Source organism: Amblyomma mixtum, chromosome 8, assembly GCF_055824585.1.
Source record: "Amblyomma mixtum isolate Tamu chromosome 8, ASM5582458v1, whole genome shotgun sequence".
Lineage (NCBI taxonomy): Eukaryota > Metazoa > Arthropoda > Arachnida > Ixodida > Ixodidae > Amblyomma > Amblyomma mixtum.
Window position 1 is genome coordinate 40,998,182 of NC_143019.1, and position 26,590 is coordinate 41,024,771.

A 26,590-nucleotide genomic window follows, 5' to 3' on the forward strand; every position below is an offset into this window, starting at 1 on the left:
ATGCACGCAGCACACGAACTTGAGGAAGAAGAAGACAATCAGCAAGAAGACGACTCCGGTTTATATCGGACGCCCACGGGGCCAAGCGGGGGCAGCGCGACCAAGGTGACTACTGAAGCGGAGGAGACTGAGCCGACGACCACCAGGACAGGGACGACAAAAGATGCTAGAATAACAACTACGACCAGTTCAACAACGACTACGACGACTACGACCAGTACCACCACGACTACGACAACCACGACCAGTACCACCACGACTACGACGACTACGACGACTACGACGACTACGACCAGTACGACCACGACTACCAAGCCGCCAGGTAAGAGACCGTGCTCTCTATACCAGGGCATGCTTATTCTAAAGTTACGTTCGATGCCACTGACATGAAGCTGAGATCTTACTAATAAGTGCTGTGCTCAACAAAACTGGGGAGAAGCCTTTTTAAACCACTTCAATGCAGTCATTACGTGCCATATTTGTTTGTTTGTTTATTTACATAGAAATGGTGTTTAACCTGAGACTTCACATAATTTTTAATAATGTTTTTTTTTTTTTTAGAAGAGCGCTTTTTTTGGCAGAGCGTTGTCAGTGGTGTAGTACATCAGAATACAGCTAAGAAGTGCTAAATAGCAGGCTGGTTAACAATTATTGAACAGTTAATTTTTTAACTATTGCTGTTAGGTTCCCTAGCAACTGAGACGCGTGTAGCCCACCTTAAGGTGCACTGAACAGGATTCTGAACTTCTATTTTTACCGCTGGAACACGATATACACAAGCGTTATTGGAAACTTCGAATTATTGTCATGTGCGGCCGATTTCCTTAATTTAAATCCGATTAACGTCCGGCTCCCACCTTTTTTTAATTCCCCGAAAACGGTGGGAGGAGTCGACCAACCTTTCAGCCAGTCCTGTGGCGGCTTGCCGCTCTGCCATCGACGGAGTGATACGTAGTGATCGGCGAAAGCAAAGAGTCCACGCGTATTTTTATTTCCGTGGGCCTAATTTGCAGCTGTTTAGTCACTGACCAGACCTATGTATTGACGGAAACCTAGAAGAAACAAAATAAAAGCGAAAGCAAAGTCGCCACGCGACTGCCAGAAAGGCACTCCATACGTTGGTCGACTCCTCCCACCGTCTGCGGGGAATTCAAAACAAAAACAAAAAAAGGCGGCAGCCGGACGTTAATCATATTTAATTAGGGAAATCGGCCGCACAGGGCAATAAATTGGAGTTTTTAAGAATGCTGGAAACGTGTAGAATTAGTTCCGGCGGCAAAATGACGAGTTCAGATACCTCTACAGTGCACCTTTAAGTAATGCGAGATCAGTTTATATAATCAATGAAACAACATAACATGTGATGAGATAATCATACACACGGCATTCGGCACGTCATGCACTAGGCATTCGGTCAACGGATATTAAAGCACAATGTGGTTTTCAGTGCTGTCATGGTCAGAGATCGGATGTAGTCTGGCGTCTGACTGTGATTTCGCTTTGTCATTGATAATCAAGGTGATAATAAAGTCGTGACGCGTGATAACCGATATGTTCGATTTGAAGGTTGTCTAATACGCGTTGTTTAACCGAGGTCCCCAAAAAACGCAAGAGCAAATCTTTGATGGGCCACATAACATGAATTTTCCTGGAGTAACTTTCTTTCGGTAAATGAATAACAGTCAGCAGTCTCCAATCGAGAATGATATAGCAAATCTTTTTCGAACGTTTTAATTTTTAAGTTTGATTATACTGTTGATATCATCACTCGGCAGCCGGAAGGCCAAATACTTGCTGTCATGGTCAATATCGCTGTCTCGTGTCTGTCAAGGTTCCCAGCTCCATAATTTTCACAGTACCCGCGTAGCAATTACCTGCGCTCGTAGATCATCATCATGATCAGCCTGACTAAGCCCAGAGCAGAGCAAAGGCCTCCCCCATGTCTCTCCAATTAACCTTGTCCTTTGCCAGCTGCGACCACCGTATCCTGAAAACTTCGTAATCTCATCCGCCCACCTAACTTTCTGCCGCCCCTTGCTACGCTTGCCTTCTCTTGGAATCCACTGTTACCCTTAAGGACGAGCGGTTAGCTTGCCTTCGCATTACATGCCCTGCCCAAGCCCATTTCTTCCTTTTGATTTCGACTAGGATGTCATTAACCCGAACCCGCGCTTGTTCCCTCGCCCACTCAGCCCGCTTCCGATCTCTTAACGTTACACCTACCATTTTTGTCTCCATAGCTCGCTGCGTTGTCCTTAATTTGAGAAATTTGTTTTTCGAATGTACCCTTCTTTAAGCGCTAAAACTTGCACACGGGGATGGTGGGATGTTAATATCAGAATTTCTACACGATAGCAAACGAATGTTCATCATCTGATTAAGCTTAATTTGTTCGCACAGCAAATTGATTGAATTGCTGCTTTCCGCACCGCATGAAGGTTGCATGAAGGTGATTACATGTTTTATCTATTAGAAACTCGGGCAAATATTTCTAGAATGCCTAGACACACGCAAGTATTTTTCGGTCGATCACTGCTTGACTCTTCCGAAACACGGAGGCCAGGAAGCTGTCGGTGAAAGTCTAGTCCATGTTTCCCCACTTTTGCAGCAGTTTCTCGATTTAGTGCTCGGCGCTGCTGATTCCGACCCTCCTTCCCCCCTTCCCAGACGATGCGCGATGATTATCTAGATATATTCAACTTAAATAATTTCAGTGGGCCATCTCTCCCCTCCATAAGTTCCATCGTCCTCCTCTTCATCCAGGTTTTCACGAACGCAGAGCAGTGCTTCGGGTCGTAATTCTGCTGAAACGCATATCCGTATCCCAGATTCTCGCGTGCCTGTATGAAAGCACAACCTTTTCATCAATACCCTGATAGACGTATTCGTTCATGGGACCCGGAACTCAGCCAAGGAGACAAATTCCACGAGCGGAGAGCCAGCCCAGTGCCATTACGTTCCCATCTCTAATGTTAAAGGTGGGAAGTTGATAACGAGGCTCATATAAATTGCGTTTGGGGCAGCGTATACAACGAATCGCAGCATTCCCACACGATAAGACCTCTAATTCGTTTAATGAAATTACCCTTTTCCCTTTGTGACCCATCCACACGAGATGCTCCTCTACCTAGCTGCATCATCCTGGAAACCCACTTATTCTATCTGATGCGCAGGGTTTCAGCTGCGCTGCTGTCGTTTAATTCAGTGCACTGCACATGACGTCTCACAGTCGATGGAGTTACTGCAGAGCTTGGTAACAGGGCCAAATCTTCGGAAATGTCGATAGCAGTCAGTATGGAGATTTTATGCTCGAGCGAACACTGTCTTTATTTCTGGTTGGTCGTTCTGGAGTATCTCCTTCGAATATCGAAAAACCAAACCTCCTTTGAGTCGACATCTTTTCAGAACTTGCTAAGGCATGCACTGTGGTGCTTTCAAATCTAGTAAAAACTGATGCGGCTGCGTATAATTGCTAATTGAGCACTCTTATAAAAATATGCAGATACATGGAACCTCACAGTATGTAAACTGAACATGAGAACAAGTTGATGATAATTTTATGACAGACGAAAAATGAACGCTATACGAAGCGCCCATGCTAGGACAAAAATGAAAACCGTACTGCAGACATAGTTACGCTCCCAACAGCTCCTGTCGGAAGAAAAGGGCAATATTGCGTTGTAATATGTTCAGAAATAGCAAACAGGTATGTAATATCCACGTTATTTTGAATTTGTGTGAAATCGAAAATATCCTGTATTTTTGTTCACTACTATACAGTACGGTTCACTGTTAAGGGGAACATGCAATCGCGTGGCCTCGGCGTTTCGCGAAGCGCTGCCGCTCAGAGCCGGCGAGAATGGGAGGCAGCAGGCGCACGCGCGGGAAGAGCAGCCCGGCGTGCTTACCGCGCATGCGCATTGTGCCCCCAATTCTCACCGACTCCCAAGGCAGCACTTCGCAAAGCGCGGCGGCCACGCGATCGCATGTTCCCCTTAACAGTGGACCGTACTTACATGTACTTATGAACGTGGGTGGCGCTGATGAACACTCTCAAGGTTAGGTTACTTGTAAACATAAATACCCCCGAAAGCAGAAGGTTTGACAGCCGTCGCCGTAGATCAGAGGTAGAGCACCGGACGCGTAATTCGGAGGTCGTGGGTTCGGATCCCACCGGCGGCATGTGGTTGTTTTTTCTTCTGCTTTTCTAATCAATTAGCTTTAAGCGATAATATTGTTGCGGGAAAGAATATATTTACAGTTATTTACAAATAGACAAGAACAGCTGCGAGCGGCACCGAGAACACAGTCCGAACTTCGTAGTCCTCTTCTACTCTTCCCACTCGTGCCATCGCTCTTTGTCGTCGTCGTCTACCCGCATCAGGACCCCCGGCTGCTGAAACGCCGTCTCGGCGTTAGAGCGGCGACGTATGGGCGTCGTGATAAGGTTTAAGGCGACAGACGTGGACGATGTCGGTGGTGGCGCCAGAGGACGATGGCGAGGTTTCAAGGGGAGCAATTTCATAGTTCACGTCGGTAACACGGCGCACGACACGGTAAGGGCCACGGTAGTGCGAAAGGAGCTTCTCGGAGAGACCGACGCTGCGAGAGGGCGTCCAGAGAAGGACGAGTGATCCCGGGGTAAATTCGACGGCCTGGTGACGGCGGTCGTAGGCTGACTTCTGGGAAACTTGAGAGGCTTGGAGCCTTCTACGTGCTATTTGGCGCGCCAGCGTGGCTTGGGAGATGGCGTCCCGAGCGTAAGCAGTGGTGGGGGCTGAAGAAGGCGGCAAGAGTGTGTCCAAAGGCAAGGTGGGATGCCTACCAAACAAAAGGTAGAAAGAAGAATAGCCTGTTCTGTCATGAAGGGAAGAGTTATATGCAAATGTCACATAAGGCAAGGCTGCGTCCCAATCTCGGTGGTCTGGCGATACGTACATGGCTAACATGTCGGTGAGCGTGCGGTTGAACCTTTCCGTAAGCCCATTGGTTTGGGGGTGGTAAGCTGTCGCGAGCTGGTGCTGCGTGTCACACGAACGAAGAATGTCGTGAACTACTCTGGATAGAAAATAACGACCGCGGTCGGTGAGCAGTTGACGAGGGGCGCCGTGGTGAAGGATGACGTCTTGCAGAAGAAAATCGGCAACATTGGTAGCGCAGCTGGACGGCAAAGCACGCGTGATGGCGTACCGAGTCGTATAATCAGTTGCGACAGCGATCCACTTATTGCCGGAGAGGGACGTCGGAAAAGGGCCAAGAAGGTCGAGGCCAACACGGTGAAAAGGTTCCGGAGGTATGTCGATGGGTTGCAAAAGACCGGCAGGCAAAGTGGAGGGCCTTTTCCGACGTTGACACAGGTCGCAAGCGGCCACGTAACGCTTGACGGAACGATAGAGACCAGGCCAAAAGAAGCGATCCCGCACCCGAGCGTACGTGCGGGACACGCCAAGGGGACCGGCTGTCGGTAGGTCGTGCAGTTCTTCAAGGACAGAAGAGCGTAGATGTTGGGGTATCACGAGCAGGAGCGGAGGGCCATCGGAGCGTAGGTTTCGGCGATACAAAATGCCGTTCTGGAGCACATAAAGGTTCAGAGACGGAGATCGGTTTGCAGAAAGGATGCCATCAAAGATAGGACGTAAAGATGAGTCGTGGCGCTGTGCGTTGGCAATATCGGCAAGATCGGAGATAGCTAAGAGGCAGGGCAGGGTCTCAGCGTCCTCTAGGTCAGGTGGTTCCACAGGGTATCGGGATAAACAGTCAGCGTCCTGGTGATGGCGCCCTGACTTGTACACGACGGAGTATGAGTATTCTTGGAGGCGCAATGCCCAGCGACCAAGGCGACCGGTGGGATCTTTTAGTGAAGACAGCCAACAGAGAGCGTGGTGATCAGTGACAACAGCGAATGAACGACCGAACAGGTAGGGTCTGAATTTAGCCACTGCCCAGACAAGGGCAAGACACTCGCGCTCAGTAATGGTGTAATTTTGCTCTGCGGCTGAAAGTAGGCGGCTGGCATAAGCGATGACTCGATCTTGACCCTGTTGACGTTGGGCAAGTACGGCGCCGATGCCATATCCGGAGGCGTCCGGGCGAACCTCTGTGGGAGACGACGGGTCAAAATGTGCTAAGATGGGCGGAGTGGTCAGCAAATGGACGAGGGATGAAAATGAGTTCTCTTGAGCAGGGCCCCAGTTAAAGGGGGTGTCGTTCTTCAGAAGATCGGTGAGGGGACGAGCGATACCGGCGAAATCTTTGACAAAACGGCGAAAATACGAGCACAAGCCGACAAAGCTGCGCACATCTTTCGACGACCTTGGAACAGGAAAGTCCTTCACAGCTTGAATTTTGATGGGATCTGGGCGTACACCAGAAGCGTCAACGAGGTGTCCGAGAATAGTGAGTTGGCGACGACCGAACTTGCATTTCGATGAATTCAGCTGAAGGCCGGCGTTACGAAACACTGTCAGAATATTGGAGAGGCGCTCGAGGTGCGTGGCAAAAGTAGGCGAGAAAACCACAACATCGTCTAGGTAACAGAGGCAAGTGGACCATTTAAAGCCACGAAGAAGGGAGTCCATCATTCGTTCGAAGGTAGCCGGGGCGTTACAGAGGCCGAACGGCATGACTTTAAACTGGTATAAGCCATCAGGCGTCACGAAGGCGGTCTTCTCGCGGTCCTTTTCATCAACGGCAATTTGCCAGTACCCCGATCGAAGATCAATTGAAGAGAAATATTTGGCGCCGTGGAGGCAGTCTAATGCATCATCGATCCTTGGGAGTAGATATACGTCTTTTTTTGTGATGCGGTTGAGGTGCCGATAATCAACGCAGAAGCGCCAGCTGCCGTCCTTCTTTTTCGCCAGGACGACTGGTGAAGCCCAAGGACTTGACGAGGGCTCGATGATGTCTTTTGCGAGCATCTTGTCCACCTCTTGATTTATGACGGTGCGTTCGGCGCTGGACACTCGGTACGGACGTCTGCGGAGAGGAGCGGAATCACCGGTGTTTATGTGATGCGTCACCACAGAGGTCCGAGCCAAAACACGGCTATCAAAGTCGAAGATGTCGCGGAAAGTTGATAAGAGGCACCTAAGATCGCGAGCTTGCATCGGCGGTAGGTCAGAAGCGATCATGTCGGCGTAGTCGTCCATTGGGTTCGCTGTTGATGGGGCCGCAGGCAACCGGCATTGCTGAGTGGAAGGTAAGCAGCTGTCCACCACTGATATCACACATTCGGCAGCAGGGCACAGCGTGGCGAGTGAGATGCCTTGCGGGAGCGGTTGGATGGATGAACCAAAGTTCAGGACCGGAAGGTACGCTCGGTTGGCCGACATTGTAAATACAATGTGTGGAAGCGCAATGCTGCGCGTCAGGGCGACGTCAAGTTCCGGAGTGACTACGTAGTGACCATCAGGTACAGGGGGAACAGATGAGAAAGAAATGTAAGTTGCGGCTTGAGGCGGTAGACGGACAAAGTCGACAGCACAAAGACGGTGTATAACTGGGGACGGCGTCTCAGCAGAAAGAGGAAGGTCAAGCTGAACAACATTAGTGGCGCAGTCAATGAGGGCTGAATGCTCAGACAGGAAGTCGAGGCCAAGAATGACTTCATGAGGGCACTGGTCCAGAACAGAGAACAGAACGGATGTATGGCGGCCGGATATGGTCACACGGGCTGTGCATAGTCCAACAACATGAGGCGTTCCGCCGTCGGCAACGCGGAGAACGGCTTTGGGTGCAGGGGTCAGTACTTTTCGGAGGCGGCGTCGTAGGGCTGAACTCATGACGGATACGTGCGCGCCTGTATCGATCAGGGCTCGCACAGGCACTCCATCGACATGAATGGCGAGCAAATTATGGTGTGCGCGAAGGGCTAATCGAGGATTTTGGGACTGGGGCTGTACTGCAGCATCACCTCCAGACACTGCAGCGTCTAGTTTTCCGCTTGCGAGCGTCCGTAGGGGCCAGGAGAGGAGCGACGGCGTTGGGGCGAACGAGACTGTCGACGCAGGGGGGACGGGGAGCGGCTGGAGCGGGGAATCTGGCCGTCGACTGAAGCACTGTGCTGGGCTGGAGGGGGCGTGTAGTGGCTGGGCTGTTCGTCGTCGCGGTGGGAGCTGAGAGGACGGTATGTGCTGCGACGGGACCAATAATTTCGACAGTGGCGGGAGATGTGGCCAATGCGGTGGCAATGGAAACAAATGGGCCTGTCGTCGGTTGTCCGCCAATCGTTAGGGTTTCGCCGACGTGGAGTGAAGTACGAAGGTCGTCCAGGAGCAATCGCAGTGATTTCGGGTGGTGGTGAAGACCGTACAGGGCTGACGGGCTGGAAACCAAGGTTTGCAAGCTCTTGGCGGACGACAGCCTGTACCAGAGAGATGGTAGGCAAGCGGTTGTCGCCATCATGTAGATGCAGGGGGGCAGGGGACATAGCTTCGAGCTCGCGTCGGATGATGCGGGTCACATTTTCTGGGGGCGCTGGAGTTTCCCGGTGTCGCAGGTCTTCACATGAAGAAGTCGCAGCCGTGTTGGGGAGGCGTGTGTACGGCTGGCTAATACGCCTGCTTTTGGCTTCCTCGAAGCGTCGACATTCCTTAATAATTCCGTCGACTGTAGTGCAGTTCTTGTATACGAGCAAGTTGAAGGCATCGTCGGCGATTCCCTTCAACACGTGGCCGACTTTGTCAGACTCGGGCATGTTGGCGTCAACTTTGTGACAGAGGGCCAGCACATCTTGAATGTACGACACATAGGACTCCGTAGATGTTTGAGCTCGGGAGGCGAGGTCCTTCTTAGCGGCAAGCGTTCGGCCGAGCGGCCGTCCAAACAATTCGCGGAGTTTCTCTTTGCACACGTCCCAGCTGGTCAGATGGTCTTCGTGCGTCTCATACCAGACCCGGGCGGTGTCTTTTAGATAGAATATTACATTTGCGAGCATGAGGGTCGGATCCCAGCGGTTGTAGGTACTCACTCGCTCGTACATGTTGATCCAGTCGTCGACGTCAGTGTTGTCGGTACCAGAAAAGGTCCCAGGGTCACGAGGGGGAGAAATAACGAGTGATGTCATGGCCGGGGCTGAGGTTTGCTGGGCGGCGTCTTGGGTCATGATGAGGGAAGGCAACTGGCGGCCGCTGCGGAGCTCCGTCGTCGGTAGACGTAGGGGAAAGCCGCACCTCCACCAAATATGTTGCGGGAAAGAATATATTTACAGTTATTTACAAATAGACAAGAACAGCTGCGAGCGGCACCGAGAACACAGTCCGAACTTCGTTGTCCTCTTCTACTCTTCCCACTCGTGCCATCGCTCTTTGTCGTCGTCGTCGTCGTCTACCCCAGTGCCTGGGAAAAGGAGAGGCGAACAATGGGAGCCGGCCGTCGGGGCTAGTACGGCGTTTCGCCGCAACGCGCCGCCACCGGAGTAGGATCACTGCCGCGCCGTGGCCGCCGTGGCTCATAGAAACGTACGCCGTTCGCAGCTGTTGTGTCGTTGAGTTTTCGGCTACAGTCATGTTGTTTCAAGTACAATCAAAACTTTTTTTAAAAGGGAACTCGGAAGCACTTGTCGCTAAGGGTAACCGGACCATCTTAGTCGTGTCTTTTGCGGCTATCGCTGTGCAATGCGCTCGCGCGTCGTCTGCTGCGCTGATATGACAGCGCGTGGAAAATTGTTCTGTCACCTTTAAGTTCGCCTGTCTGAGGGCCGTTATTTGAAAGCAGTGTTTTGAAGCAGCTAATACTGAAATCTTGGGCTCTGAAAGAGCTCCATTGCGTGCTGTTGCCTACTCATGTAGCAGACGACACGCAAGCCGGAAGGGCATGCGCTAAGTAGCAAGTAAAGCCGTTAGACTGCTTCCAAAGCGATACTTTATCCCGCGTTTCCTTCGTAAAGTTTTTACCCTTGTCGCCACCGAAGCCACAGGTGGCACCAGAAAATATGGAGCTTTGCCATGTGGTTTCATTATATGATCTGCCGCGCACTTCCTGCAAGACTGCGTGGTGTCTCGAGTCGTATTGTTGACGCTCAACTTGAGCGCGTATGGTACGCGCGAAAAATGCGCCCTGCTGTCAGTGCCATCAGTTATGTAACGTGAGGCGCTGCATCATCTGCCTGCAGATAACTCTGCGCAGATATAGAGGTTCATATATTCAATATTAGTGCTGAGTCAACACTTACTCAAACTCGAAAAAAAAAGTATTTATTGTGGTGGCTAACTCCCACATGGCAGTAAAGCGTATGCCACTCTCACAGTTTCGCGTACTTTCGCGAAAGGGGCTTTTTCGCAAAATGCTTAACTACGTCATGCTTGTCGGTGACATTGAATGCGTAGTTGCAGAGGAGCGGCCTCAGGAAACGAACCGATATAAGGTTCATGAGCTTAAGCCTGTGCTCGTTGCCGCCATCACTCTTGCACTTCAGCAACTTTGAAGCACACAGAGCTGGGACAGCGTGCTCAACTAATGTGATGAGAGGCTTTTGCAAGGTCTGATTGTCCTGCAGGGCGCGGTCAGCAAAAGCTCTTAATGTGTCGAGAACGAAGAGAAGTTGAGCTGACGGGTAGAGCAGCCCACCTCGGTCTTGGCTGCGGGTGAACTGAAGTAGTGGCTGGTTGCTAACCGGCTTTGTACACAAAGTAAAGCAGTTCTCGCAATCCATATGCTCGCCAACAACTCGTGCAATGTAACCGCCCACATAAGCGGTAGCCGAGATCTGAAGTGACGGCAGGTGCTGTGGCAAAATTGTGGTCGTAAGCCTTTGAAGCACCAATCTTGCTCTCGACAGCTTCGGCGCTCCTTGCACAGTCGACGTCAGGGGAGACTTTGGAGCTGATGTAGAGGTTGGTGGCGCAGAAGAAAGGACGTCAGCGGGTGTGAGTCTTGACATCGAAGCACATTCTTTGTGGGCAATATTGGATGCTGAATTAGAAGCAGCGATCCCGGTCTTCAATAGCTTTTCGAGACCTGACAATGCAGCCCGAACATCCAACATGTCGTTACATCCTGCTGACATTCGCAAACTACCAAACAGGGATTCAATTGGATCACTGTTGAATTTTCGGGTGAGGACGAAAAAGAACTTCTCTTCAGTGAGCAGATATTTGACACACGTCACTGTGGAATAGGTGGTGATCAGAATTGCCTGATAGGTTTCGTCTGTGAGAAATTCACGGGTATGCCCAGACCTTTTCTTTAGCATTTCCAAATACATAGGGAAAGTGACTTCAAGCCATTCAAGCCGCGGATCAGCACTGTCGTCGAATTGGCGAGCATCCGGAAAATGTTGGTGTATGTTCTGCGTCGTGTTGCTTATATCGTGGAGCACGAACCACCGATAAACGTTCTTCATGAACGTAATGGTTGGGCCTGCAGCTGAAAATGACACGGCACAAGTGCGCCCAGCCTGATCCTTGAGGTGCTCCAAGGCAGCGGTGACACTCGGAGACATGAGCTGGACAGCCCTTGCCACGTTCGTCTTTTCTATGTTGGTCGGATAGACGTGCTTTCTGCTTAAATACCGAACGGGCTTTACAGACAAGCCTTTCTGCAGCTCGTACAGGTCTTTTACGTGAGAAGCAGAAATCTCACCTTTGGGGCCAAGGTCACGCGACAGAAACTGTGACCTCACGTTCTTCATTACGTGGCACGGATCAAAGCTGAGGAAAAGAAGCCTGTTGCGGTCACAGGGGTGTTCGATCCGGTAGGTAAGCACACCATTTCCAAGCAGTTTCATGCAGCTCACATTCACCTTGTGATTGTCAGTCACAAGGCGAACAATCCTAAACCCACAGGCTTCCACTTTTTGCATGACAAAAATCATCAACTTGTGAAGTTGGGGCCCAGTTAGCCCTTTTGTAAAATAGTATGCGACTGGGATTCGAAATGTCGTTGACAATCCACTGAGGACAAAGCACAGAAGCGAGTTGGCTAAGACAAGATCGGCGTTTTGCTCTTCCAGCCCAATGTCCACTTGCCCGACAAAGCAGTCACGTTGCTTATTGTACTGCAGCTTCTCCTTTACCCTCATCTCGTCAACAATGAGCGAGCAGACCTTAGACTGCGGGCTGTCCAAGTTTTGGGCTTCAGATAGCTGCCGAGTTTCCACCAGTTTGCTGAACCCGGTCTCACCACTTGTCGTTCCAATATAGTTGGTTAGGGTCTTTCGGTCTGGTAGCTTCAAAAGCATTTCCCCCCGAATATGTTCGTAGGCTTTTGTTGATAAATGCCTCAGTACCACACAACGCCGAGTTGTTTCTTCAGACCAGGTAGGCCTTTTTTTCTTGAAATTCCTGATTTGATCCATGAGAAACATAGCTGAAGCCTCTTTTTCTGCTGCTCTTTCTCTGATGCAGGAAATGACTGTTGTCAAAGAATCTTCTTGCAGTTTCTTGAGCTCCATCTTGTACTTATCAACTGTCTGCTGTAGTCTCAGTATCTGGCTCCTCAGGTCTCTTTCTTTTCTCTTCCATTTGGCCTTTTCGGTGGTGAGCAAAGCAGAGGCCGACTTGCTGTCAACCTGGACGCTTTGATCGCATTTAGCAGTCTGTCCAGCTTTGTGCACCCATTCATTTTGGCAGACTACAGCATAAAGGTCTGTTGTTTCGTCTGCAGTGCTTGTAGTGTCCATGGGCTCCGATTCTTCAGCTTCGGGACGTGGTAGCGTCAGCGTCGCACACGGCAGTGGTCGCGAGGCAGCGTTGCTACTGGTGCAGGCATTTGTTGCCTCTTCGTTCACAGCACGGTCACGTTTAGTGATACTTGCCGTGCTTCGTTCGGTAGTCGCCTTCGGCTGCAAACGTGAAGGGTATTCTTCAAATACGGATGGTACTGCATCCTTTTTGAGCCGCCGCTTTTTTCCTTCTATGAAGTCTTCTGTTCTGAAATGGCGGCTGCATACTCTAGAGTAGTTCGATTCTGTATTAGGTGACCAATTATCCCGCCGAATTACTGCAAGCCACCTCTCTCGTACACCGGCGGCAGCTGGTATTTCATGGAACGACAGCCCGGGAACCTTTTTCTTTCCGTTTGATGTGCACAATGGAACACAACAGTACGACATACTGAGGCATGCGGAACGCGTTCTTGCAAAAGCCTGGAAAAAAAAAAACACGGATAAAGCTTTCGCATTGTCAGCGCGGCCGCACTTACTGCATACAGAACACGTGCGTGCGAAAGACAAAGAAAAACACGAATACAATCAAATACGAATGCAAGTTTCGCACTGCAAGTGCAGCCAGACAAATTGTATGCGGAATACGTACTTGCAAAAGCCTCAGAAAAGCATGAATGCAATTAAACACGAATGCAAACACGAAAACAAGAATCGTACTGCGCGCTGGCGGTCAGCAGTCGCCGAGCTTCTCGTACTGTCGAGGAGAGCGGTCATCTAGCATAGAGGCGTCGAGGCACCCGGCGCGCCCGACGTATTCCACTCAGGCAGCGCCCCCACGCGGCAGCCGCTAGCGGCGGCGGAGCCGGCGCCCGACGGCCTGAGGAGAGCGTTCGCCCAGGCACAGAAAGTATAGAGGAGGCGCTGTCTACCCGCATCAATATATTCAGTAATATTCTAAATTGATCAACAGCACAAAATAAATAAATAAAAAAATCCCCTGTGCCCCTTGGTTTCTGTGGCTGTTGGCTTCTATCATATCGCGCTCAATATGAGTTGCAACGCGCGGTCATCGACCGGGGCTCGTTCCGTGGTGTGCCTCCTCCAAACAGTCGCTCGGAATTCTGGGAGAAACTGCTGTTCCAGGAAACAACAGCACCCCCGCTCTGGAAAATTTCCTCCCAGAATTCCGAGCGACTGTTTGGAAGAGGCACACCCTAGAACGATCCCCGGTCGATGACCGCGCGTTGCAACTCATATTGAGCGCGATAGTACGTACAAGATTGTTTTGGAAGGTGCTTGCACAGTTTGTCACTTTCGAAACATTTTTGGAAAATTTTCTCCCCCTTTTCTGCCTGGCATACTAGGTGTTTTGGAAATGGAAACGCCTGTCGGCTTAGGGGATCCGAGCAAGTTAGAGCTTCCGAATGCGATAGGAGCATTGGTGCGCAAACAAAGAAGATGCGTGTTCTAATACATCGAAAGGCGTCCTTTGACGTTTTACTGGACAGCAGAGGCATGCGAACCTGAAAAAACAATTTTGTAGCGAGGAGGGTAAGTACGGTTACGCTCTGCGAATGATGGCCTTTCTGCAGTCGGGAGCCCGCACAAGTTGCGGTCTCCCACACCACAGCGTCGATAATGTTGATGGCTCTCGCTGTGAAGTATACAGACACAAAGTACTGCGTTCTCATCTATGCGCATAGTTCGCGTATCGGTCTTTGCGAATATAATGAGTTTTTCAGTACTCGTGCGTTTATTATACGAGCTTTCACGGCGTGTTCACGTTTTTCTTCAGATCTCAAAGAACTCCACTGTGCGGTGGCTGCTCAAGCTGTATTTGAGAACCAGTACCCTGGCGATGGTATTTGCCACTACATGTACTACATGGAAGTCTTCATCAACAACGGAATTGTAGTGGCAACTGAGGTACAAACCTCTTTCGACACCTTCAAGGATGTCCTGAAGAAGTACTCAAAGACCAAGGGAGGCATCTCCTTCGACATCAGGTGGGTGGAGTTTGAAAAATTAATTTCCCTGGGACGTTCGAGCCCTCCCACTCAAAATAGCTGGAAGTATGCACATGTATGGAAGGCTGCTTGCTGTAAACATTTATTCCTCGCTTCAGGAGAAATAGTGCCCCTGAAAATGAAGGTATTTGTGCCCCAGGCGCGCTAAGCTGGGCGTGCAGTGTAGGTGTTCACATGCAGTAAGTGAAATGTCGTGCGATGGCGTGACCTAGGAGGAAGGTGCTCCACCTGCCACCTAGGTCAGGTGATAATCGACTACTAATATTTAATTGTTCCTTTTCATGGGCTGTTAATGACCTCCGAAATGAGTTACATTTCAGATGAAGTAAACGTAATTGCGGTCGGTTACTTAGTTTTTCTGTAGCATGTGCAAACCCACCATCAATAAAAAGTACGATTACCATAAGCGCGTTCACTATCATGGCGCCGGATAGATGTGTTAGGTAATTGGTGAGGTAACTGTCCAGTTCTACCCCACGCTAACGCTTCAAACGATAAATCTGGCAGGTATTTCTTCGCGATTTGATTTGTGCGTCATGCAACTGGGCATTCAGCACCGTTATCTGAGACTTACATTAGGCTGTAGTAGTTGGGCTATTTTTTGTTTGGGCTGCCCTTAGTTTTGGGGTCTCTGGGAGTCCCTCCTGCGTACTTCCGAGCCGGCAGACCAACGCCGGCTTATCCAACGCGCGGGGGAGGCCGCGACATCCCGAGGGATCCCCGCCGACCTCCTCTAAGCCAGCCCAATCGGTCCTTGGACTGGTCCCCTGTTTTTGGGAGTAATAAAAGAGATCACCACCACCACCCTTAGTTATATTCCGTCATCTACGCGCCAGGATAGATCGGCGGCTAATGTCCGCTATAGGAACTAATACCACTTGTGCAATCCATTGCTGCCGCCGAATGCACTGGGATGCAGGCTAACTGCGGACCCATAGACACCACTACGCTCACTGCTGTATACAGCCTTACAAACAGCCTACATCATAGGCGGCGCTTAGATTTCCTTTATACGTTCACGCATAGGACCCGCTGGTAGACGACAAGTGTTTGTTATACGGGACAGCGTATACAGCTCATTCGGTTGAAAAGCCGTCGACGTCGTCGCAGTTGTGAGCACCACCGGTCAGAAAAAAATCGTATCATGCCAACCATTTGGCACAGAATGCTGCGGATGGTGTCACACGATTCAACGTTTCATGCAGCATAAACTTATTAAAAAGTTAGAGCCTAGCTCGTGGCAGGGGTTCTAACCGGTGACCTATAATCGGGGGAACCGGCGACCTATGTGTATCATACGGTGTTCGAGTCTGCACCAAGATAAGTGAGACTGCTACTGCGTCATTTCCTTTCCTCAAAAACAAACAAACAAACAAACAAAAAATTTTCGATTTGTTCAACGGGCAAGCCGTCGCGCTGAACGGGTGATAGCATTCCACGGACTCCTGACAGAGGCCGTCATATTGCGCCAACTCCAGAGAGACACTTTCCCCAATCCCAGAAGATTCCATAATATATTTCCGGAACGGTACGTGCCGACGTGTAAACACTGCAATATCCCAGGAGACCTCCTTCATATGGACTGGACGTATCCACGACAGCACATGCCAACACCCACACAACATACGTGGGAGGCTCGTCTACGCAGCTCTACCCTAGACGACCAACGAGCGCTCATCGTTCTCGCTCTAGAGGCTCCCAGATTCCAAGGAGTCTCGGCCGACCCCTAGATCTGGGCATTCGGCCCCTTGACTGTTTCAATAAATGTTTACCAACCAACCAACCTGGCAGCGCTGCAAGGCGCTGTTTCGTTCCACTCTTAAAGGCGAAGCTTAAGCGCCCTCTATATTTTTCTTGTCTCCCGTAGGTACGTTACCTTGAGCGTCATCCAGAATAATACTGCAGCTATCAAGGCACTAGAGTCGAGCAACATCGGAAATTACGGGTTTCTTGGCATGACGGCACCCATCGATATATTGGAAACCTGGGTAAATAAAGCCAAGGACCTTCTCAAGGTACGCCTTCCGTTTCCCTGAATTACACTACGTTGAAAACCCCACACTGCATGTTGTGAGTGGATGCTCTGGTTGTAGGCGCTACTAGTTAGTGGCTGCATGCTAGGCTGTCGCTTCTACGGTGATGGGTTAGCTTCGTGAACCTCCCGAACTTTAGCCGGGGACATTCAAGACGAAAAAAAAATATGCGTGCGTGTAATTCGTATTCTTCGCTGCTACGATATCGGTAGGAGTAAAAACAACGGTACCGATAATTTCATGCTGGGCGTATCATGAGGAGTGCGGCTCTGGTACTCGCGGCATCCGTGACGAAAACGTCCGCGACTTCTTCAAAGTACAAAAAAAAAATCAGGTACCACTTTGGCTCTGTAAAGTGCTGCAAGGCGAAAGCCCCTCCTGGCGCACTGTTTGGCATTGACTGCGAGACTGTTTGTGCTGTACTAGTGCTTTATTTGACTACAAAATTTGACTGCACATTACAACTCACTTTGACTGCCGACTTTGAATGCTTCTTTAGCAAGACTCTCTCTTTGCTTCGATGAGTTCGGTTGTATCCATGGCTGTGTTCGCAGTAATGAGGTATGTAATGTGGTCACCCACGGAGGCCTTACGCCACCTTTCGGAGCGGACGATAACTATTTTTTTAGTTGTCGTGTGCTCCCAAAGAGGGCGCCAGGCACCCGTGGGTGACCTCATTACTTCGAATCCGCGCACTCTGATGTCATGACCATTCCGACCAACCGAAAAGCGTGACGTCTCTGCTGACAACCTTCTGTCGACAACGATGAGGCATTAAAGGCTTTCGCCTTAATATGTGACACTGACGTGGGGAAGGAGAGGTGGTGAGTATAAAAGCTTGAGGAGGTATAATTTCGTGCACTTGTCATGAGGGAAACTAGCGCCGCCACTGTTTAGACACAACTTGATTGCCGGGAAATATTTCCTTATTTTGCCTCTTGACTAGTGTATCTCTGCAACTGGAGATGCAGCTGCCGAAATTGACTTTTCCTTGCAGAAAGCTTTCAAGGATCGTATTGCTATTCTCGAAACAAGTACATTAATAAACTTATCCACAAAAGAAAACGAAGGGAAGTGATTGAAGTTACACTCACTGAGAGTCCCAAATTATACCAGAAGGCACGGGAGGCCATTTGGTGCCGCGTGAAGGAATTACCTTCTCCACGGGTTCCTCCTTGGCATGATGCACTCAGCGTCTGTTCTAACCGAAGAACGCAGACTGTACATGAAAACCTGTCGAGGTGGAAAGCAGCTGAACACTAACACTTAACACTTAACTTGACACTTCACACTTAACTTTACACTTAAATCTGCCTATGGCGACCAGTCCAACATTCGAGCCCTTTGTCACGCATTTTCTTCTTATTCTAGGCAAATTATTCGAGGCAAAAAGTGTCATACATACTGCCAACCCTTTCAAATTCATTCCACAAATCAGGTATAGATTTACGTGCGATTTCTGTATGAACCCTATGGAAACATTTCATTAACAATCCTTGCTTAAAATAACAACTAAAAGTTTTATCTTGTCTTTTGTTATGTTTACCTCTTGTGACTATCAGGAGTGCGTGCATTAATTTTGAATGTTGTGCTTTCTGCGAGTTTTTTTGTTGTTTTATCGCTGCCTGCATTGTAGGGAGGCTGCGGGCTTCAGTCAAGTCGCTTGTTGTCAAGCGGCTTTTATCCGCAGTCTCCCCCATCACTGATGGAAATAAACAAGTTATTATTATCATTATTATTATTATTATTATTATCGTTGGGGGGCTGAGAGTCGTTTAGCGAATCTCTCGAAATTCCGTCCATTCTCGACAGTCAAAAAATCATGCGGGGGAAAAAAAGGCAAACGGTTGTTACCGCCTATGGTTCAAAATTTAGAAGAGTTAACTGCTGGGCTAGTTGGGGATCATACATACTGAAAGGATTTTTGCGCCAAGACAACACAGACAAGAAAGAAGACAACATGGGCGCTCACTTTAAGTGTTTAATGAAGGTGAAAGCACTCGACATATATAGCCCTCCAAAACCCCTCTCGCATGCGCACGCGTACAAAGGAAGATGGATTTCAAGTAAAAGGCAAAAAAACTTCAGCTCATCCTCGCAAAGGAAAACCGATGTGTCACAACCGCTTTCTTGATGTAGAAGGCTTCCAACGTTTCACGCTATGTCTGGTGTCTGCCTCTACCCAGAATCCTCGCATCTCGGAATACAATCGGTGCAAGCCCTGCAGTGATCCACAAGTCGCTCACCTTCATTATTTTCCATATCTTTTGCATGCTCATTCGCGCAAGGTCCCGTCTGTCCAATTTAGGATTTCCCGCAGGGCAGGAGAACAGCATATACGACGTTTGTGAGCCACTTATGAGACGCACGCCATTCCTCTTCTGACAGGCAAGCATTTGGCTTTCGCATGTTATGCGACGGCTTAACTGGGCAAGAGAACACAACCGGTACATTATACCGGCTATTTTCTGGTTGTGCGTGACTTTATGGATGGAGGGGACCACTATGAACCACTCTTTTCCCTTCGACTCTTTCCTGCTTAGCCCAGCCGTCATCGTCTTCAAAAGCGTTTCTGCCACAGGGACCGAGACCGACTCATGGAAGCCAGCTGCAACGAGCCTACCCAAATGATTGTAAAAACTGGCTTGCATCTCGTACACACATAACTTCCGGAGTGATGACTCCAGGCAAAAGTTGGTGATGCCCCTTTTCACTATCTTTGAGTGGACCGAATTGTACCGCAAGAGCCCTTTTTGCGCCCGAGGGGAGCAAGCCGTCGCATAACTTGCGAAAGCCAAATGCTTGGCTGTCAGAAGAGGAAGGGCCAGCGTTTCATAAGTGTGGCACAAACGTCGTAATTTGAAATTCCCCATTCCTGCGGGAAATCCTACATTGGACAGACGGGACGTAGCGTGAACGAGCATGCAATAGAGAAAGCAAATAATGAAGGTGAATGACTTGTGTATCACTGCAGGGCTTGCACCGATTGTATTCCGCGGTTCCGCGATGTGAGGATTCTGGATAGAGGCAGACACCAGACATCGCGTGAGACGTTGGAAGCCTTCTACATCAAGAAAGCTGGCTGTGGCACATCTGTTTTCCTTTCCGAGGCTGAGCTGAAGTTTTTTTCGTGCCTACTCTGAGAAGACCTTTGACTTGAAATCCATGCTGCTTTGTACTCGTGCGCGTGCGCGGGGATTTTTGGAGGGCTATGTATGTCGAGTGCTTTCCCCCTCATTTTAAACACTTGAAGTGAGCGCCGGTGTGGTCTTCTTTCTTTTCTGTGCTCCCTTGGCGCAAAAATCTATTTAGTATGTAGGGTTTAAAAGACTCGGCTCAGAATTCGACGACCAATTCCGTTTTAAGCGACTTAAGATTGAACACACAACCATGGTCGTAATTCAGTTTGGTGTCCAGTTCCTGAGCGTCTCGGCTCTTGTTGTCAACAGCGTCTGGCCTGCAATAACACTTTATTTCACTTTCCAGGAATTTAAAAAGCTCCAAGACAACGATCCATCAAGAAGAACCATCATAGCGATCGGGACGTTCCAGTACAAAAAGGGTAACACTTGGGCCAAGTTCCAAGGTCTATTCGGCACGGCCGTCGCTAGCGAGTAAGTTCTCATGCTGTTGCCATCCGAGAACCGGTAAATAAACGGCAGCTATTTCAATGCGAAGGCATCAGAAGCTTTATTGGCGAAAAAAATGCGTCGTCTGTCCCATAATTCCCAGGACCAGAAGTGATAACTATACGTTGATAACATGTAAAGTTCATCATCATCATCATCATCATCATCCTAAGTCTGCCTACACCCACTGCAGGGCAAAGGCCTCCCCCTTGCCTCTCCAATTAACCCTGTCCTTTGCCAGCTGCTGCCACCGTATCCCCGTAAACTTCTTTATCTCATCCGCCCAGCTAACTTTCTGCCGCCCCCTGCGACGTTTTCCTTCTCTTGGGTTCCACTCGGTTACCCTTAAGGATCAGCGATCACCTTGATTCCATTTCATGCCCTGCCCAAGCGCATTTCTTCCTCTTGATTTTGACTAGGATGTCATTAACCCGCGTTTGTTCGCAAATCCACTCCGCCCGTTTCCGATATCTTAACGTCACACCTATCATTTTTCTTTCCATAGCTCGCTGCGTTGTCCTTAGCTTAAGCTGAACCCCTTTCGTTCAGCCACAAGCAGCCACGAATTATTTCGTTAAATCGGGAAATTTGTAATATCGAGGAAGGCATTATTCCCTTTCTCGAAATCTGAAATCCCAACTTCGCTGCACCCAAAAGCTACTGTGGCATCATATTTGCCGATAACCCGCGCTTTCACGTATGAATAGTCCGCAAAGGTGGTCCAATCGCTTGAGCACTGAAGTGCCATCTGGTAAAACAGATTCAATGCCAAGGTGGGAAGCGCCGCAGATTAGGGGTCCATTGCTACATGCAGCGCCGCAGGTTGCAGTCCGGTGAACACTAACACATGGCCACGACTTGGGCACCCAGATGTTAATGTTTGCTCGCTGCCAGCAGTTGATGCTATACATCGTGTTCGAAATGAGTGAGAAATCAGAATTGAGAACATTGAACCCTACGGGTACTTGCCGGAGAATAAAAATTTGTTCCTTAGATCGGGAACTTCGTGAAATCGTGTTTCGTTAGATCGAGTTTTCACTATATCTTCATTGCGTTCCTGTTGCCACCTATAGACGTCTTCGTGAAAACTTAGCTGCCAGCCAGTCGACCCGAAGAGATGTCTGGTATTGTGCAGACAGATGTGTAGGGATCCGCAAACCTTTACAACCGTTAATGAATGACACAATGCTCGAAGTAAAGACATCACGAGGCTCTAGTGCTATCGCTCTGCGAACACATAAAGTAGGTGGATGTCCCTGCGATTTGTTTGCCTTCACTTCTTTATAAAGGGAAGAACAATACCTATAGGCCTCCAAACACTTTGATTGGAGTGCAGTATACCAGCATTCTTTATATTGTCCCTCATGAGATGGCTGACGTATACAGAGGCTATTTGCGTTAATTACTCATTGCTTCCACAGATTTTCGTTCGAACCCTCAGAGGTTAAAATTATCTACAAATTGTAGGCATATTTAAAATCTTCTAAATACCCTTATTTGGCACTTTATTTTTTTTCGTTTCTCGGTAAGCTTATTTATGCTGGTGCACGCACAAACTGATATCTCGCGAAGATTTTCGCGAATTCACCACATTGCTAACATCTGTCCTTGCGCAAAGAAAAAAATTACCCCCTACTACGGCCTCCCTCGTAGCCGCTTTGGGACGTTAAAACCCCATAATCCAATCATATTCAATCCAATCGTTGTTCACTGCTTGGAGAAAAAGTATTCTTTTCTTGCGGTTCATGCAGGTTGGTTATTCCCGCCTTCCTGTCGTGCATTATTATCTAATTGCTGTATAGATGTCTTCGGCTGCTCCAGTTTTTCTGGAAAGCTGGTTTTACATGACGGCATAGCGCACGAGGCAAACAAAGTGAAAAAAAGAAATGCGTTTCAAGTTGTGAAATAGCTACAGCTTACAAAGCTAACAATATTTTATTTTGTGGTCTAACTTAAATTCAATTAAGTAAATGTGAAACATATCGCATAAAACAAATTTTGTTCTTTTTTGCATAAAGACGCCACACTGCAAAGGAGCTTTTATCAAAAGCTTTCACTGGAAAAATCATCCACATTCAAAAGAAAGTTTTTGTGATCTCAAAGCCGTTTGAACCAGTTTGAACCGGTTTAATCCAGAACGGAATGTCGGTTCATGTCGACAACTCTTGGACAAAAATTTTGAACATTGAAATATTCTAAGGTATATTTACGGAAATATTGAAGGTAATGGTCGACTCGCCCGATGCGTAGCAAAATCTTTATTTTAGAGTTTCGATCACTCGCATCGAGCAGTTAAGGCTGCCATAGGAAACCAAAGGGGAACGCCTTTGACGACAGCAAAAACATTAATATCAAACAAATTAAAACCTGCCGACGGGAGATCGGCGGATATATTGGTTGTTGTAGTGAAATCTCTAAAAAAAATGACAAAATTGCGCTCATAAACCGGGTCCTGTTTCTTCAAAAATGCTTTTGTCCAGAGTTGTTTGGGTATGTTTAAGCGATGGAATGTCTGTCTTTGGGGGTTTTGTCACTGTGAGGTAGGTACAGGAGCACGTTTCTGAATTCTATATCTAGAGAGTTGCTTTATACTCACCGTGGTATTCCATAGCGCAGGGTTGAGAGACTGACGGTGTGCGCTGTATGTTCTGCAGCTACGATGCGGACGCTGTGATCGTGGTCACGTCCACCCGCACGCAAGAAATCAACAAGTGCAAGGTGCTCCCTCAGGCTATTATAACGGCCCTGGACGGAGACTACACTTCGTTCGTGAGTGCACATGAACCTGCGCTAGCCAACCAGGCCTAACGTAACTACCATAGTTCTACACCCTGAGAGGACAAGAAGTATAACAGAAACACGTATTGTACAGAAACGAGCCGTCCCGTACGTGAAAGGGAGTTCATACTCTCACATTGTTGGAGCAGGAAATTGGAACTCTGATACTGCCTTGAAATTTTCTTTGCGTGTCGTGTCGGAAATCTTCGATGGGAAACAATATTGAGCAAATAGGAAATAAGACTGTACCCATTTGGTGGACCACCGATAGAGTTCAATAATAAGCTATGACGCACGGAGACCGTGGTGCGCCTCCGCCTATCACGGCTGTGTAAAATCAGCGCTAAAGGGCTGTAGGTAAAAAAAAAGCTATTATGATCACTTAATCTGCTGTGCAGATGAAAGCGATACTGAGCAAAAACAAAACCATCTAGAGATCACGGCGGCGACCCGCATTGGGAGAATGCGAAAACGTTGACACCTCCTCGGCACTCGTAACCTCTCTTGGCCCTCTTTATAATTTTCTTTTTGTTTGTTAATTAAGTTAACTTTCATAATTAGCGTAATTGTATTATGTTGTAATTAAATATCGATTTATTTACTCTGATTATACCTTCTTTTATCTCAATAAACCATTCTGGTTATTCAAATTTGGAACCGTGGTTGTTTTCTCGGTCACTGTATCCCCGTCCATCCTATTAAACCGTCCAATGTTTTTTGCTGATAATTAGCTAAATAATATGTCATTGAAACACTATTGTCCAGTTAATTATCACTCATGAAATACATTGCAATTAATTTCAAACTTTATTTTCACTCCTTTGCCTATTTTTGCACTATTTTGTCGTCCACGTTTTTGTCTCCTCCGCTCACTATATCGATGTCCGCGCTGTTTCGACGAGGTTTTGCCATTTTTGGCTCTAATTAATTAACTAATCATCCTATCGATATAATTGTTTTTGAGGAGCATCATCGAACCATCCTCTTTCGATTACAACCACTCGTTTGATTCTGCCTCTTCTGTAGAAGTCACAACTGCTGCGCACACGTTTTGCGGACACGTTTTGGTTGACACAACCCAGCTGACATAGCGTAGAAATACTTTCGCATTAATTAAGTGAGACTGACCATAAGCTAAATTATATGTTTCCTAGTACACAAGGATCCTGTATATGAGCCGGAAGGTCACTTTATTTGTATTTTGGATTGCACAGTTGTATTTTTCGTCATATACCTTCATGACCAGAAGGTTTTAAAACTGTGTACTTCAGTGTGGATAAGGATTTTGCCTTTATGCTCAGGACACCACGTAGATCATTGTCAGGAAGTTTTGATTAGTGGCTAACATGCACTGGGATACTTTGTTTTGACCGGAAATATTTTGCACCCGGTCTTGTCTACAGCAGCACACCTCGAAGGACAGAAATGAAAGTGTCAAAAGTAGGCTGCTCAAGGAGTGGTGTTCTCGCTTGGGAACCGTTGTGACGTTCACCTAGGAGTTTGGACGTCAGGGCTAGTCACTCTTGGGTTGTGTTTTGCGTTAATCAGGCTCCAGCCAGGGGTTTCTAGGTTGCGCCGGATGATTTCCCAGTCCGTAAGACTGTCAGCTGTATTTTCATTTCATACCTGTTCGGTGGCACCATGTTGGCTCGGTGCTTTTCGCAATAGTAATTGAAGATGCCCGCTAAAAATTGAAGGCACTTCTTGAGCGCTCGCTCTAATACTCACTTTACTCAAAGTCGCTTTAGTATGTACCACAAGGTCATTAAACTGGGGCCAGTGGGTGGTACCATTGGTACACAGATTATGGATTATCTAATTGGCGTAGACTGTTCGGAGTGGTATCAAACGATCCAGCGGCTTACGGAGCATAAGATTACTAATCGAATAAATGTCTAGCTTATCATAAGAATTGGCACCGACGGCCTTTGGTTCCCCAAAACATGGATTCTTGAAACTTGAAACGTCCATTACGCCTAAACTAATTGACGTAGGAAATTCGAAGTTGTGCCAAACGATTTGATTTCTTGCGCTGTATACGTTGGCGTAAGAAAAGTAGATATCCGGCTATAACTTGGAATTTGTACTTTGTATAGCGAAGACGGCTTATCACGCAATATTAGTTCGATATTGCTAACCCTCGAGAGTCATACGCTGCCTATGCGTTGTGCTCATTTTGCCCCTTCGTGGGAGTACAGCCAGCTATGCTTCCATATTATAGCTATGACAGCAGCTGCTTACTATTAAGAGAAAGAAGAGAAGTTAGGCAAGTAGTAGTAGCAGTGGCAACTTGTATTATCCAAAAGAAAAAGGCAGCTTCTCCCCCCCCCCCCCCCCCCCCCCCCCCGCGGCACGCGGCCGGCGGGGCAGGGAGTGCCTTTCTAGATGCTGGCCGGGAGGTATCGGGTCCCGTCGGCCTCTCCAGCCAGTTGGACGAGCAGGGGCTGGAGCTGAGGGTCTGAGCTGCGCAGCAAGGTCTTTCTGGTTTCTCTCTTACCTACATTATGCCATGCCCCTCCCCTTCCTGGAAGAGTACGGGCATTCTCATATTATTTGGTCTAGGTTACCTATCACCCCACAAAGATTACACCTATCGCTCCTGACCTTGGGAAACATGTGGTTCGCCATAACCGGGTGCGGATACGTACAGGTTTACAGTCGCCTCCCCGCGACTGCCTTGTGTCTGTTGCTTGTTTCCGTGTCTGGCGGGAGTATCAGCCTATGATCCACACGGTCTCCTCGTTCAATCTTTTGTCTTCACAGAGCCGACATAAGGAGCTGGTGAGGAAATCTTATCAGCACAGCAAAAAACACATTATCGTCGGCGTGACAATGCAGCGCACCCCTTTGTCTTACAAGCACACCGAAAATTTAACCCGTACCAGCCAAATACAGCTCTACAAGGACTGCGATGAGTTTGCGTTGGGGACTGTTGACGTGGTAAGCTACGCTCTCGTCATCTGGAAGGCAACGCTCGAATAACGTTAGGACAGTTATACTCTTGACTGCTCTGTTATTAGTTGCTTCATTGTCTTACACATGTGTTGGGTGTACCGGGTGTTTCGGCAAGCGCTTTCAAAGATTTTCAAAAATATGCTTTTCAGGGTAAAAATATGGCTTTTGTGGCATAGTATTGTCAGTGTTGGCGGACACGAGAAAACCGATGAATCGTCTTAAGTAGTAAGCAGGTTAACTAATTTTCAATAACTAACTTTTTAACTAGCAGAGCTAGGCATCTGGTAGCAATTAGAGATTTGTAGCCAGTCGTCACTTATAGCCATATCAATTGTTGGATTTTTGAAAACGTGATTACCGTTGGAGCTGTGGCTCGAAATTTTTTTTTTTTTCTACTAGTTGCGTGCACTGGAGTGGTTGCTTTACCTGCGCGCTTTCGAAAGCGAACACATTTTCGCACGATGCAGCCAAATATTGTCGAGCTACAGCTGCGGGGGTAGTTGCGTTTTCGAAAATCTAAAAGCTGATATGGCTGTTACTTACGGTAAGGTAAATTGGTAA

At 48.3% G+C, this 26,590-nt stretch overlaps 2 protein-coding genes across 3 annotated transcripts; one reads left to right on the plus strand and one right to left on the minus strand.

Annotated features, from left to right (window-relative positions):
- Positions 1–26,152, plus strand: LOC149332230 (uncharacterized). Its single transcript, XM_089557485.1, has 6 exons — positions 1–322; positions 14,403–14,613; positions 16,502–16,649; positions 20,154–20,281; positions 22,951–23,065; positions 25,838–26,152. Exons 1-6 carry the CDS (start codon positions 1–3, stop codon positions 26,054–26,056), a joined length of 1,143 nt encoding a protein of 380 aa, XP_089413611.1. The 3' UTR covers positions 26,057–26,152.
- LOC149332231 (uncharacterized) lies at positions 10,244–13,054 on the minus strand. 2 transcript variants are annotated; one of them, XM_089555714.1, is made up of 2 exons: positions 12,575–13,054; positions 10,244–12,538 (listed from the first exon to the last, which is right to left on the minus strand). In XM_089555714.1, exons 1-2 carry the CDS (start codon positions 13,052–13,054, stop codon positions 10,244–10,246), a joined length of 2,775 nt encoding a protein of 924 aa, XP_089411840.1. The 2 variants fall into 2 exon arrangements, with proteins under 2 accessions (XP_089411840.1, XP_089411839.1); XM_089555713.1 differs by having other exon boundaries at positions 10,244–13,054.
- Positions 26,153–26,590: the final 438 nt, after the last annotated feature.